The sequence below is a fragment of the Apus apus genome, chromosome 6 (assembly GCF_020740795.1).
Source record: "Apus apus isolate bApuApu2 chromosome 6, bApuApu2.pri.cur, whole genome shotgun sequence".
Classification (NCBI taxonomy): Eukaryota; Metazoa; Chordata; class Aves; order Apodiformes; family Apodidae; genus Apus; species Apus apus.
The window spans coordinates 21870764-21885059 of NC_067287.1; the positions used below are offsets into that span (position 1 = coordinate 21870764).

A 14296-nucleotide genomic window follows, 5' to 3' on the forward strand; every position below is an offset into this window, starting at 1 on the left:
TAATGTAGATGAGAATAAATGCTTAATATTTCAGCTCAGATTTGTTCATTCCCCATTTTAATAATAGGAGAGTAAAAAGGCCCCTTTATTATCTGCAGAGGGCTAATAAGATATTTTAGCTAAATAGAAACTCATCCTTGTAATCCTCAAGCTGTTTGCAGGGGCTTAATTGACTGTTTCTTCTCTTTCCACAGATTCCGTTTTAAATGATTTTATTATGATGCACTGTGTTTTTATGCCAAATAGTCAGCTCTGCCCAGCCTTGATGGCACAATATCCTTTTGTAAAGGAAAGGTTGCATCCCTTTAACAGCTGTTACTTATCAGAGATGAGACTGAAGCTTCTCCCTCTCAAGTACATCATGTTTGTGGGGACTGTGCCTTGTGGGTAGGTTAGCCTGACTAACAGCTGTCCATAGCTTAACAGCTCTGAAATTGATGGGGCATTAGAACAGGATCTTTCCTGTGCTAACTACTATTCCAAGGGAAAGAAATGTACTGTATCTCCACCAGAAAAGTGGAATTACATAAAAATTTTGATTACCCTGCCTGTATCTTTTCCATCTTTCTTGTTTTGCAGAGCTACAGCATCTAGATTGCAACTAAGATTATCACGTTTTAGTGATTTCAGTGGTCCATTTCACAGATTACAAGCTGCTGACTGCCTCAAGCAAAAGGGTTCTTAAACTGGTAGAATGAGTTCCTAGGTGCTATAATAATAATAATAATTTTTTTAAAAAATTAGTCTAATAGTAGTCTATAGCAAATTTTAACAAGCTGCAAGAAACTTCATTTGCATTTGACTATCATTTGCCCAGGGAGGTTATTGATGCCCCATCCCTGGAGGTGTGTAAGGCCAGGTTGAATGAGGTTTTGTGCAACCTAGTCTAGTGGTAGGGGTCCCTGCTCATGGCAGGAGGGTTGGAACTAGATGATCTTTAAGGTCACTTCCAAGCATAACAATTTTATGATTCTGTGATTCTACCTAGGAGATGAAAGCTTACCGTAGATGGCACCGAGAGCTGGAGGTGATGCTCATACTCTCTGCAGGTTTTACAGGAGTCTGTGAAATGTCCATCAGGCAGTTACTGGCAGGTCATTTAGTCTGGGGAACTGTTGGGCACTGGGAGTTTTCTGTGTGCACAGTGACTTGAAGCTATCAAGTGACTGGGAGCATTAAATAAACATATAATACTTTCTGGTTTATAGAATTCTGACAGGGGTATAATAACTTCAATTCCCTATTTATTTTTTTAGAAGCAGGTTGGTGTGAAAGTGTGCTTTCCTGGAAGCTTAGTGGGGCGAGTGACAGCTGGGAAAGCTAACACCCTGAAACCACAAAATAGAGCATCCTGTCCTTGTCTGGCAAGCTTGAGAATCCATTTATGTTACTTGTAGCAAGGACAGTAATTGTTTTGGAAACCTTTGGACCCATAAAACTGGTCTACAGAAAATTGTTCATACTCCTGAAACAAACATATTTTCCAAAACCACATAGTTTTGGATATCAAAATTATTATGAAATGCTGTTGCTGACAGCTTTGAGAGGGGGAGAAAAGGACAACACTTTTTACGTCTGACTTTTTTTTCCTTTTCTGATTTACCTACCTCATATTTTTCAATGAGTTCGTTTGAGTCTCACGCTTGTCTGTCCCCAGTTATAATAGTGTATCTCTGATATCAAATAACTGGGAAGATCAGACACAGAAGCAAAATGTACTTCATTATTTATAGGGGAAGAGCTTTTCTGAAGATCAAAGTGATAGTGTCACTTATGTATATGTATTCACTGGGATGAAATCTATTCTGGAGGGTAGGCTAAGTCCATGGCCATAAGTGAGTCATGGCAGGCATTGTGCTTAATTCTTTTCAGAGAGGAGGAGGAGAGCTTGAAGTAACTGGTGTCCCACTGCTTTAGTGTCAGCTTTTCCCAGAGCTGAGTTATTGTTTATTTGGTCCATTTTGAATATGGAAAATCAAACTGTACTCTGTTGATTGTACCATTTAAATGTATTGTTAGAGTTGAAAGGTTGCTAGCAAAGCTCATCTTTTTTGAGCAAAATCAATCTACAAAAACGTTAGCTGCTACTGTGAGACTAAAGAGAGATTAGTTATGCTCAGTGATGAAATTAAAACAGAAAAAGAAAAAAGAGAAAGGTGATTCAGTCAGGGACACTGTTTTAGCTCCAGCTCCCAATTTTGAATCATACAAGTCTATTTTCCAACACCCACTTAGGGTATTAGCTGGCAGCATGCAAGTTTGAGTAGAGCTAGACCACTGTTGGGCTTTCAAGCATAGTGCCGGGTATAAATTATTTGGGTTTTCACTTCTTTTACAGCAGTGGTTTGTCATCTCAAGTTTTTTAATCCTGAAAGGAATGGACAGGCACACCATTTTATCTAAGTAACAACATTGCTTGCTGTGAATTTAGTGCTTATACTGTGGTGTCCCTTGGCACTATACTCTTTTTTAGTCATAAAAGTACATGGATCCTACAATATTAAAAAAAAAATTGCATGCTTCTTTTTTATAGGTAAGCAAAAGGCATGCTCCCCAATCCTGGATCAGGACATCAGTCCTGTGTGTTGAACTCGGGCCCCTGTTTCCCTCTCAGCTTCACAGAGATGAACAAATTCACAGAACTACAGCTTGTCAAAGGCAGGCAGGACAAAGTCTCAATGAAAACTTGAAATAGAGTGGCACTTACAGAAGGGCACTTGGAATAGTGCAAGTGTGTGAGCATGTGTGCAGATGTGCATCTTTAAAGGACCACTTTCTTATTAAATACTTATGAAGAAGAAACTGCTCTTCTGCTCTCTGTAGAAGATAGTCCTTTAGCATGTTTCTGTATCAATGTTTTGTGAACCTCCTTGACCATCATGCCAGCAAAATAGTTCGTGTTATACTGAGTTTGCACAGCTCCTGATATGGTTGTTTCCACACAGAGAAGAATACACTTGAGAATTGCTTCCATTTCCAGGCATATGCTAGACATAATTAGAAATACAAATATTGAACTCAAACTATTTTGGTCTTGATAAATATTTTATAATTATCTAGCACTTGTTGCAAATATATCTATTTTACTTCACCTTGCAGTCTGCAGTGAAACTGCATCCTGTAGGTCCCATAAAAATGAAAGAACCCTTCATTGACTTTGCCTGTGATAATGTTAATGAAAGAGCAATTAATTTAAATGAGCAGTAAAAATACAGAAAAATTACCAGTGCCTGTGGTGAGTCAATTAATAAGAAAGTACAAATACATTAAATAATTACAGTGTTTGAAAGGTAAAAATGGCATGAGAAAAATGACTCAGTAGAATATTAAACTTGCTCCCTGAGACATTAGAGCACATAGTTTATAATGTATGATTTACTTCTTATGACCCTTTGACTTATTTACAGCCATAAATGTACTGATGTGTTTAGTTCTTGAGTAATTAAAAACCTTTCTGAATGAAATTAAAATCCAGATTTCTGTAAGTTTGTCAGTCAAATGAGCCCCCCAGTAACCCTGATAGCATGTCAAATCTCTGCAGGGGTTTTGGGCAGGAGGATAATTTGGAAAGTGTGAGTTAAAAGATACTTTTTCTCATTATATTTTTCTAGTATATGTCAGAGAAATGCTTCTAAATGAGAAGCTTACAATAAATATCTTAGATAATTTTGATTTTAACTAATTGTGAAAATTTCTAATTAATATTTTTAAATCTTTTGCTAGAGCAGCTGAAAGTGCGCCTTGAAAGGATGCTGGACTTTCGTGTGAGTGAAAGTGTGTAGTATTTTAATAATAAACGTTGCTATATAAATGGGAATAGTATTATTCATCATAATACAGAATCAGAATTTTGGTATCTGGGGAGAAAAGTTGAAGATGTAACTGTACTTGTTCTGTGCTTACTTCACATTTAGCCATCAGTTTCTTGGGTAACAGTTTATATATGTATATTGTTAGCCTCTGATCACTGAGAAGTAGGCACACAAGTTGTCATATCCTGTTTCTGCTGAGGATTCTTCTTCATTTTTGGCATAGGTTAAAGGCTGAAATTATCTCAGTTTATTGCCCATTGCGCCTTTACTTTTTTCTTGCTTCCTTTCAATAAATGTTACTTTTGGCCTTTTTGTTACTTGCATATTTTTGTAATGTCATTTCATCATGAAAAAGGTCAGTGAAATATTTCCCAGTTTTTCTTACTGTTTATTACAGAATAATGTCACAAAATATTTTATCCCACATCCACTCTATTTGATAGAGTGGAAACTTCTGATTTCCTCATATGTAAATTGAGGCTACCACAGAGTTTATTATTTTACTCCATGTGTCTATAGTCATTGTAGGCTGTAAACTCCCAGGTCCCCCTACCATAGTGGGACTGAGGTTCACCTTGGGTTACAATAACTTCTCAAAATAAAAAGAATAACACTGGTGCCTCATTTTGGTAGTCTTCCTCACAAATGGAAGACTGGAATTGTTGATAAACACAAAGTGACATTTTCCTTTTTCTTCAACTGTCTCCAAAGAAGAACAAGGAGAAATATCCTTCTTCAGTCTCCATGATTAATCCTGTTCTCTCTCGTTCCAAGTGTCATTTCTGTTCTGCTCCCCTACAGCAACTGTCTCTCGGATGGGACTGTGATCATTCCTGTGCTCTTTAGAGAATTCACTGTCTCTTATTTTTTAGTATGAATGAGAATGGTTTGCAATTCTTTATGCTAGTGGCACTCAGAAATGAAAAGTGTATGTTGGAAAGTTATGTTTGAACACCCTGAAAATGGTTTGTTGGAAGTCAGTTGTTTGTGAATTCATACTTGTTTTGATATTTTCAATCACTGAGCATTTTCCTTGACACCATGGCACCTATCATGCCCAGCCTTCCCAGGGTACAGAGCAGGAGAAAATGGATTATGCCCTCAACAATAAAAGGAGAGTCATTCGACTGGTTCTGCAGTGGGCTGCTTTATATGGAGACTTACTACAAGAAGATGAAGCAGCAATGGCCTTTTTGGAGGTATAAAGGAATTGTATCATTGTACTGAAAATACCTACCAAGCATGATAAGGTGAAAGCCTGTTCACAGCCTGTAGAATTCTGTTATGAACTAAAGAGAAGTAGGTCATTTCGAAGTGCAAACTCATAACTCTCTTTTCTCAGTTTTAGCTGCAAACAGTATATGCGCTGCAGCAGTGCTTGAACCTTTGTCAGCCTCTGGACATTTGAAAATATCTGCCAGAGTTGCAGACCCCTTTCAAAGCACTGCATGGGTAGATTGCTTTATTGCAATGGATGAATTTGCTTTTTTTAGTATTTTCTTGTGGATAGTTCAGAGGTTCTACAGGTTCAACAGTGGGACTGTTTATGCCTGCCTGAGATGTGCTAAGAAAGAGCTAAGAGGGTTCTCACAAAACCAAAACTCATTTCTGTTGGAATGAAAGCCATACTGCAGCAGTTTGAACTTAAGATCTTTGTCTTCGGAACCTGTTTGATCCCTTCAAATAATTTAATTCTTCAAACACTGATTGTAAGGTCTTTGTGGTAGGTACCAGATCCTTGCATTTCTAAGGTAAGATGTGCTGCCAATGTCATGTTAAGTTGTCATGATTGGCATTATTATATATTGTGTTTATGGAGCACATTCCCATATGTTACTGGCTGAATGGAAATTCTTGCCCGAGAGAGCTTAAAACTGAATCTAAGATGAGCATTAGCAAAGAGGAATAGAGAGGGGCCTTAAGTATGACAGATAAAAAGCAACTCCACATGGCAAAGCTGTGCATAATAGACAGGCTTTGGAGACAGGCATAAAGTCTTTCATCAGTCCAGAATTTAAGGACAATTACTAGTTGCAAGCACATAGACCCTTCTTTGAGTCAGTTTTATATAGATGTGCCAGGGAGAGGTTTGAGTAGGGTTCAACAACTCCGTAGCGAGTGAACCACTAAGGACTACAGCAGTAGTGGGTAAAAAAACCCAACACTATAATGCCAGATTATTTGTGAATTTTATAGTATTTATTCTTGATAATCTGAAAATGCAGGTTTTGCCCAAGCAGTCAGTTGTAACACAGTGATCTAAGGAGCTTCATCAGGCTTCCCTTCTGCATGTGTAACACTTGCTTTAAATCAGCAGGAGATAAAACAAGCAGAAGTAATAGAGGGCTGGACCCAGCATGTGTTCCTCTATGCAGATTATAATTCTTTATAATCATTAAGGTATCAGATGTCATCTCTTAATCCTGGGTACTGCTCATTTACACTTACAGTTATTTAAAGACTTTTCTGTATCATTTACAGGAATTCTATGTATCTGTATCAGATGATACTAGAATGATTGCAGCACTAAAGGAGCAACTTCCAGAGCTAGAGAAAATTGTAAAGCAAGTGTAAGCAAAATTTTTGCTTCTTTCCTTCCTGCACCCTTTTTATCAGTAAATGGATGAATAAAATGTATTGCTTATATATTGTGGCAGTCAGTCATACAAGACTGGATGTTTGCATGCAGGTTTGTTTGGATTAATGTCTATGGCCCTCTCTTAAGAGGAGGGATAAGGTACACTCCATTCCGACTAAACTGGATACTTATTTCATGCCTATGTGGACTCTATGTAGTGTTTTCTCTGCCTGGGTCATAGATGAACTGTGGTATCATCTAGTCTTTCCATATATGCAAACACAAGCATGTTGATAGTGTAGTTTGACAAGTAGTCCATGTTCTATAGGTGATTTTGTACACAAAATCTTCCAGGTACTATTTAATTATATATTCTATGTTTTGCCTTTTTATAGCTCTGAAGAACCCAAAGCACCTCAAAAGAAGGTAAGATAAATTTATTTGCCCAGTTTCTAAAGTAAAAGCTTTAGCACAGGAAATCCATAAGCACCTTCTATTTAGTAATCATGGATATGTTAAAACAACACATTGAACGATAGCTTTTAACATCAAGTGTCAAATTTTGCATCATTACTCCTTTTCCTGATAAGTGATCTCTTGTATTTCATGTCTACCCTGTAATGTTTCTTTTTGCTTTAATGTGAATCCTGATGATTCACTTTCAGCACAAAGTTCTTCTGCAGCTGTTCAACACAAGTGATGACAGGACACAGAAACGCCAGCCTATCAGGGACAGCGACGAAGGTGAGTTCCTTCTCTGCAAAGTTTTCTTGAGCCACTGAAATTTGGAGTAAATTTGCCCCTCTCAAAAAAAAATCTAAAAATAAATAGAAGTACATACCTACAGTTTTGAAGCCTGGCTTGAAGCAAACTGTCTGCTTTTCCTAGCCCAACATTCTCCATTATTGATTTGAAGTGCTCCTGGTCTTTTCCCATAGTTACTTGTGCTATCAAACACTGGTTCCTCAGAGGAAGCTGTAAAAGTCTTAAGGTAGGGAACAAACAAAACAGGTAAGAATCAGTACAGACAGTGTCCATGCAGGTAATGGCAGTGCAATTAATAGCAGGTGCTGAAGGTCATGTTTGAGCTTCTGTCTCCTCTGTGTAGTTTGAGCTAACATGTACAGCTGTTCTTTTGGGAGGTAGGAGTGGAGCCGATAATCCTGACATGGATCCCTGTTCTGTGGCACACAGCCTAGAAAACAAAATCTGCTGGTTTGCCCTATTGCTATTGTTTGATTCTCTGAAGAGATTAAGTAAAATTTACAGCAGTGTGTCAGAATAAAGTTTTTGGTTGTACTGGCTTTTCATATTGTCCTTTACTTTAGGCAGGTTAAAGCACTGCTATGCAAACAAAATCCTGAGCTCTGCTGATGAGATCGGTTAATTCTAAACAAATACACGTGCCCTTTAAAACTCAAATCTGAGGATTTCTGTGCAACTGCTAGGGCCAGCTTCTCAATGGTTGTTTTGGTGCATCTTCATCCCAGAAAATTGCTTCTGCATCAAGGTGTGTGATATTAAAGGATAGCTCTTGCTAGTGAACAACGGTAAAAATAAGGGAGCAAAATGCAAGGTCATATAGCTGAGAAAGCTGGTGGCATAAATCAAACCACTGTTGAGAGCATTTTCAAAAGCTAGAAGTAACTGTGTATGAACAGCAGACATCCTGCACAGCAAGCAGCTCCTGTTGTCCTTATCAGTATTTCTTCTAGGTCTACAAAGTATTTGCAGCTGCCAGGGAAGAACTGCTTGCATCTGTGTGGACAGGCAGTAACTGCCCCTTTTGGATGGCTGCACCTTTCTTACTCGTGGGGTAGGCAGCACACAGAACATCCATGGACAGCTATAACCCCTGGGGCTGTTTGGCTTAGCTTGATAGCTGAGCTGAAGGGAGTATTTTGCTAACTTCTTCTGTCTTAAATTTGTGTCACTTTGGGCTGCCTTGCTTTTTGCAGGCTAATATACTATCATGTTTTCTCTAGACAGCTGTATTACTCTATGAGACAATTTGTGCTGTACACTCAAGTGTGTTCTTATTGTTAGGGTATTTTTCTTCATAATCTACAAGATGATTCAGCAATTACACGCTTGTAAAAAAACAGGTTGCAGCACAGTTTAAATTCTGATTGTAACAAAAATTGATATTGTAAATAAGAAAATTATTTTCCTGTAATTAAGAGACTTTGCAGCCTTTTTTCCTGACTCTTGAAAGGAAGTGTTGATTGAAAATATTATAATATCTGGAATATAACAAAGTGCTAGATTAAATTGGCATCCATAAGTAATGTAGCAATACTGAAACACTAGTACTTCGTGGTTTACTAAAAGCTCTGGGAAATCAGAGGTTTCTGTACCAGAAACTGTCGATGTCTGAGGAATGGGGAGCTATCAAAACTGTAGCAGTTTATTTAATTTGTGAGGAGTGGCTGATGAAGTGCAAGTAGTTTGTACAGTAAAGTCTCTGTGTTTTTTACATGTGGCATATACAGCACAATGTTTTTCTCTTTAGTTCTGTTTAAGGTGTACTGCATAGACCAAACCTATACGACTATCCGGGTGCCAGTGTCTTCCTCGGTGAAGGAAGTGATCAGTGCAGTGGCAGATAAGCTGAGTTCTGGAGAAGGCCTCATCATAGTAAAGATGAGTTCAGGAGGAGGTACTGTATTTGCATCATCTTAAACACTTTTATCAGTGAAGCAGAATGTCAGGAGGGTTTGAAAGACTAATTCAGTCACGGCTTTTATATCCATGTGCATGTTTGGCTGATATGGAGGTTCTGTCTTAGATAGAAGTCCTTTCCCTGCTGCATGCACAAACTGGAGCTCACAAGGGAGACAGGAAAATGGAAAAGCTTGTGTACATGCACGTTGCAGAGCAGAGCTACCCCAATTTTCCTTCTCTTAAGGCTTGTAAGAGTTTTTTAACATCAGAAATAGGAGGTAAGCATGGATCATGTCAGGCTAGACCAAAAGAATCCGCAACAGCAGAGAACACTGCAGTGCAGACATTGCAGTAGTGGTCATTACCATTCTGGCCACTCTGCCCATGCAAAACACTGCTGAGCAACTTAGTGCCAAGCCCACTGACCTGGTGCTCACAAAGGGTCAGGAGTCAGGGTCACAATCACTATAGGCTGTGGAAATGGGAGAGTAACTGCAAGGTGAATTCAGTATGGCTGTGTGGAGACACACAGAGCTAATGAGAGCTGTGTTGGAAGGCTTTTTTGCAAACAGTGATGCCTGCCAAAACCTCCTCACTTCCTGAGGACTGACGCCAGGCGACTCTACCTTTTGCAGTTGCAGCAATTTTTTATTGTCAGATTTGCTGACAGCCAGTGCATGCTGGAAGAGACTGCTTTGTAAGTTACTGGTTTACCTGTGATGAGATGCTCTTTTAGAACTGCTGTAATGAGATTTGAATATAGTTGGGTTTCATCAACTCCTTATGCAGTTACTGTCTTCCAAGGCAATTTCTGTTAAGAATAGCTCTCCAAATGCTCACAGATTGGATAATAATTAATTGAGTCCATCATTATGGCTGCATTTTTGCTGATAGTTTCTAGAGATGGCAGCACAAGCTTCTTGACCTGTCTGTACAGTTTGGGGCTGCGATTCTAGTTTTGTATTCCAGTTCTGTAGGAGACTGATTTGGGCTGCATTTGTTGACACATTTCTTCAATAAAGAAGACCCCGTGGTCATCTGTTTTGCATCGTAGACATCCATTTACTGTGCAAAATTTGTTCCCAGAAGGGAGATCTGTGCAGCTGTTGGATTGATCCTGCTGTAAATTCTACATATATATAATAAACAGTCTTTTTTTCATGTTCACAGAAAAGGTTGTGCTTAAACCTCATGACGTTTCAGTGTTTACAACTCTCAGTGTTAATGGACGGCTGTTTGCTTGCCCACGTGATCAGTTCGACTCATTGGTATGTATGGATGCAGTTTTCAGGAAATGCAGCCTTTCATTTCATTTGAACACTTGGCCCTTTTTGCACTGTCAATGCTTTAGGTAAAAACTAGTGGAAGCATTCAAAACAAAGGGCTTGTCACAGTGCTGTGGAATGGCGATGAGGCCTGAAATTAAAACAAGGTAATGTTAAAATTTCCTAAACCATAGAGAAATCTCTTATCCACATGACAGCACTTGATCTCTGTATTCTCTGCGTCACACTGAGCCTTTAGGAAGAGTTGAATATTGTCACCAAGACATGCAGTAATTCCTGATTACAGAATTATCTCCTCAAGGCCACAGGATATATTCTTGAAGATAGATGCTAGCAATTAAACCATTCTGCAGACTTCACTCCAACAGTACATTTCTTAAAATCTTTTATTTCTCAGCCCCACAAAATACTATTCAAAAATCTCAGATGATTCTAAGTAGAATCACAGAAAAGATTCCTGGTAGAAAGTCTGTTTTTTCTTACACAGAATTGTTCATAAGTACTTACAGTTTATACAGTAATTCTAACAATCTCCATGGGGTCTGCTTTTATAGAGTTAGATTTGACTGTACTTTTTGTTCCTTTTATTTCATTAAAAACAAATGTCATTGCCAAGTCATGTCAGCATGAACTCTATTACTCCTAGCCTTGTTTCAGCCTCCTGTATGCTTTTAACAAGCCACTTAGTGTGTATGCCTGATTTCTTTTATAGATATGGTAAAATCTATGCTTTGCTGCTGCTTTCAATTTAGTAACTAGGGAATGCACATCCAGCATACTGTAGTTCCATGCAGAGATACCTCTTTTTCAGTTTATTAAATTCTGGTCTTCCCTTAAGGTTAATTAATCCTGATAAGTAGACACCCTCATGGGGCACACTGCTCTAAAGCAGGGGTGTTGCATCAGTAGTACTATCATGGGTATTTCTGTGTGGCAGCAAATTGTCATGACTTTCTGTGCCTTTTCCCCTGTGCTATTTACCATGGCTCAAGTGCTCAAAATGCTCAGGGAGCTATAAGATAAAGGGCTGTAGTGTGCTAGTTTTCATCAACTGGGCTGACATCAGTAGGAATTTGGGAGGAACACTCAGCACCTTGAAAAATGTTCTCAACACTGCATAACAGAATACATATCTCATCAGCTGCATTTTTTCAGAGAGGTATAAAAAAATTGAAAAGCGTTACAACCTTACCTGCCTCCCAGTTTAATCCTGTCACGTTCCCATTTCTGGCTGTTGCCTGTGCATGTGTATTTATTCACATTATACTTGGCAATTCCCGTGTGAAAATTGTTCTGGGTTAGATGAATTATCAAATATGCAATGAGTTTATGTCTAAGTGCTTCTTTCCTAGCCTTGGAAAATATGTGTTTGTTATGGTAACAGCTATGCTGTGTTTGTCACCAAAGAGGGGAAAAAAGCTGTCTTTCGGGCTGTGGGCAATTCTCTTTCCACATATTTCCACAACTTACGTTTTCTGCACTACTCTGTCTTAAACTAAGAGATTCTGTGTTTGTACAAATCTTAATTCAAATGCCAAGATTGATGGCTGTCCTGATTTTTTTTTTTTAGATAATACCTTGGTGATATACACCATTTTTTTAAATTGTAGGTGGAACTTTTAAGGTTTAATTTAATAATTTTTAAATAGTTTATATGGTGATGATATTTTAAAGCCAAGTTTTCCCTAGAATAAAAAGCAAGAACTCATACAGAAATAAAGCTCCTACATACTGTGTTTTATTGAGAGAGTGATTTGATGTATTAATCCAGTCAGTCCTTTTTCAATTGGTAATACAATATTCTTATATAAAAGGATATTCATTTAGTAAGCTCATTTTTTATATTGCAGTATGTAAATGTGACCTGTTCATTTTGCAGACTATATTGAGTTTGTACTCAGAAAGGAGCCTGTTGACAATTCCTGGCTCTGTAATTATCTAACAAAGACCCTATGAAAAATTGAGACACTTGTATGTGAACTCTACTGCCCTCTACTGGAAATATAGGAATTAAAACCTGGGTTCACAGGAAGCTTTACTGATTTAACACATTTGAATTTGCAGAGGGTTGTTTATTAGTATTTTAGCAGCGCTGGTTCAAACACTTTGACCCTAATATATACAACAGACCACTTCAGATCTGACTTGATCTCAAGTCATGTTTTAAATCTGTCTGTAATGTAATACTTACTTTGGTGTAAAACTGTAGATCACATCTCATTTATTGGGTGGTATGGAAGTGTCTTTCAAAAATGCTTTGTACCTGAATGATTTAAAGATTTAATCTTAGAAGGCTGTGTGCATATAATTTTATTTAGCATATCCATGATTTTTCCAATCACAAATAGTGCACCCCTGTACTGTCAAAGAGGCTTATTTTACAAATGGACAGAAGATCTTGCAATCACTGCAAATTTCTGAAGCATGGCAGATGTAATAATTCTCATAATTAGAATAAGTAATTTGCAAAAGTATTTGGCTTGTGCTTTGTGGTCTGCTTATTTGTGTATTTGAAAAAGGAAACTGATAACAAAAGCTTAGTGGAAAGACCTACTATGCTCCTAAACAAACAGCCATGCTTTAGTTAGCACAACATTTACTGAAGTATTTATTTCTGGCTTCAGTTTTTAGAACAATGCTAAAAATAACAGACTGAGAACAGTCTTGTTTATTTACTTACAGTGTCTCTGAAAAGCTTTCAGAATTTCCCTTACGATCCTGTGCATACTGGATTCTGATTTTGCACAGGACTTCTCATTCCTAATGTTATCCTGGGGTTAAAAGCAAATTTCAGTGTTACTGTTGCAAATGTGCTCAGGAAAGTGGTCACACTGGAAAGAAAAGTCAGAAACATTATGGCAGAAAAGCACCATTCATGCAACTTAGTATTTCTAAAATATTTTTATACCATTTTTCCATTTGTAGGCACCATTACCAGAACAAGAAGGACCATCTACTGGTACAGTAGGAACATTTGAACTGATGAGCTCCAAAGACTTAGCACATCAGATGACAATCTATGACTGGGAGCTCTTCAACTGTGTGCATGAGGTATGAGAGTCTGTCTATTCAGCAGATTAGAATCTGTTAGAAAATGTTTAGCTGTACATTGCAGATTTGTGCGTTATTTGCAAAGCTTTCTCTAAGCTTGATTTTCAAAAATACTGAATAAAAACACCTACAAGTTTTGAATTCTTAATTTTATAGGCAAAATGCAAAAACAAAATTCTGAATATGTGACTCTTCTTGAATTACTTCTGTATGTTATAAGGTATTTGTATTATTTATACATAATCTGTAGTTACACTTTTAGTGTGCTTCAGCTATTGTCTACTGGATTTGCAACCTGAATCCTTGTCATCCATACAGAAATAATCATAAACCACAGAGCAAGTTTCAAGCTAGAAACTTACCTGGTCATTCTTAGCGTCCTTCCTCTGTCCAAGAGATGACATTCCAGAAAAAAATCCCAAATTGTTTTCTTTTTCCTAGCTGGAATTGATCTATCACACTTTTGGAAGGCACAATTTTAAAAAGACCACAGCAAATCTGGACTTGTTTTTAAGAAGATTTAATGAGATTCAGTTCTGGGTGGTCACTGAGATTTGTCTTTGCTCTCAACTCAGCAAGCGTGTTCAGCTGTTAAAGAAGTACATTAAGATAGCAGCCCAGTAAGTATACAATCATCTGTGAGCTGGAAATGAGGTTCAGTATAGTCCATTTGGTGTTATTTTTCTTTTTTATTTCGGACAACCATACAGAGTAGAGGTTAAAATACTCTCTATTTGGTAATTCTATCCACTTCCTTATAGGGCTCTATAGAACCTTATTAATATATATTCTTATTTCTTGTCCTACTCTCCATTGCTTCTTGATCTGTGATGTCTTAAAGCTATGTTTTTGTATCAAACTTGGAAGTTAATATATTTCAGTTCATTAGGAGAATCCTTCATTTG

At 37.7% G+C, this 14296-nt stretch overlaps 1 protein-coding gene across 13 annotated transcripts in view; it reads left to right on the plus strand.

The window, feature by feature from the left end:
- Positions 1-14296, plus strand: part of RAPGEF4 (Rap guanine nucleotide exchange factor 4) — a 135419-nt gene that overhangs the window by 103312 nt on the left and 17811 nt on the right. For 8 of the 13 annotated variants that reach the window (XM_051623155.1, XM_051623156.1, XM_051623159.1 and 5 more), the window contains 9 exons: positions 195-273; positions 4861-5011; positions 6294-6382; positions 6786-6816; positions 7056-7134; positions 8903-9049; positions 10225-10322; positions 13266-13391; positions 13833-14011. In XM_051623155.1, coding sequence (XP_051479115.1) covers positions 195-273; positions 4861-5011; positions 6294-6382; positions 6786-6816; positions 7056-7134; positions 8903-9049; positions 10225-10322; positions 13266-13391; positions 13833-14011 — 979 coding nt within the window. Of the gene's footprint in view, positions 1-194; positions 274-4860; positions 5012-6293; positions 6383-6785; positions 6817-7055; positions 7135-7278; positions 7382-8902; positions 9050-10224; positions 10323-13265; positions 13392-13832; positions 14012-14296 lie in introns of those variants that run through there. The other 5 variants (XM_051623161.1, XM_051623162.1, XM_051623167.1 and 2 more) reach the window with 3 other exon arrangements.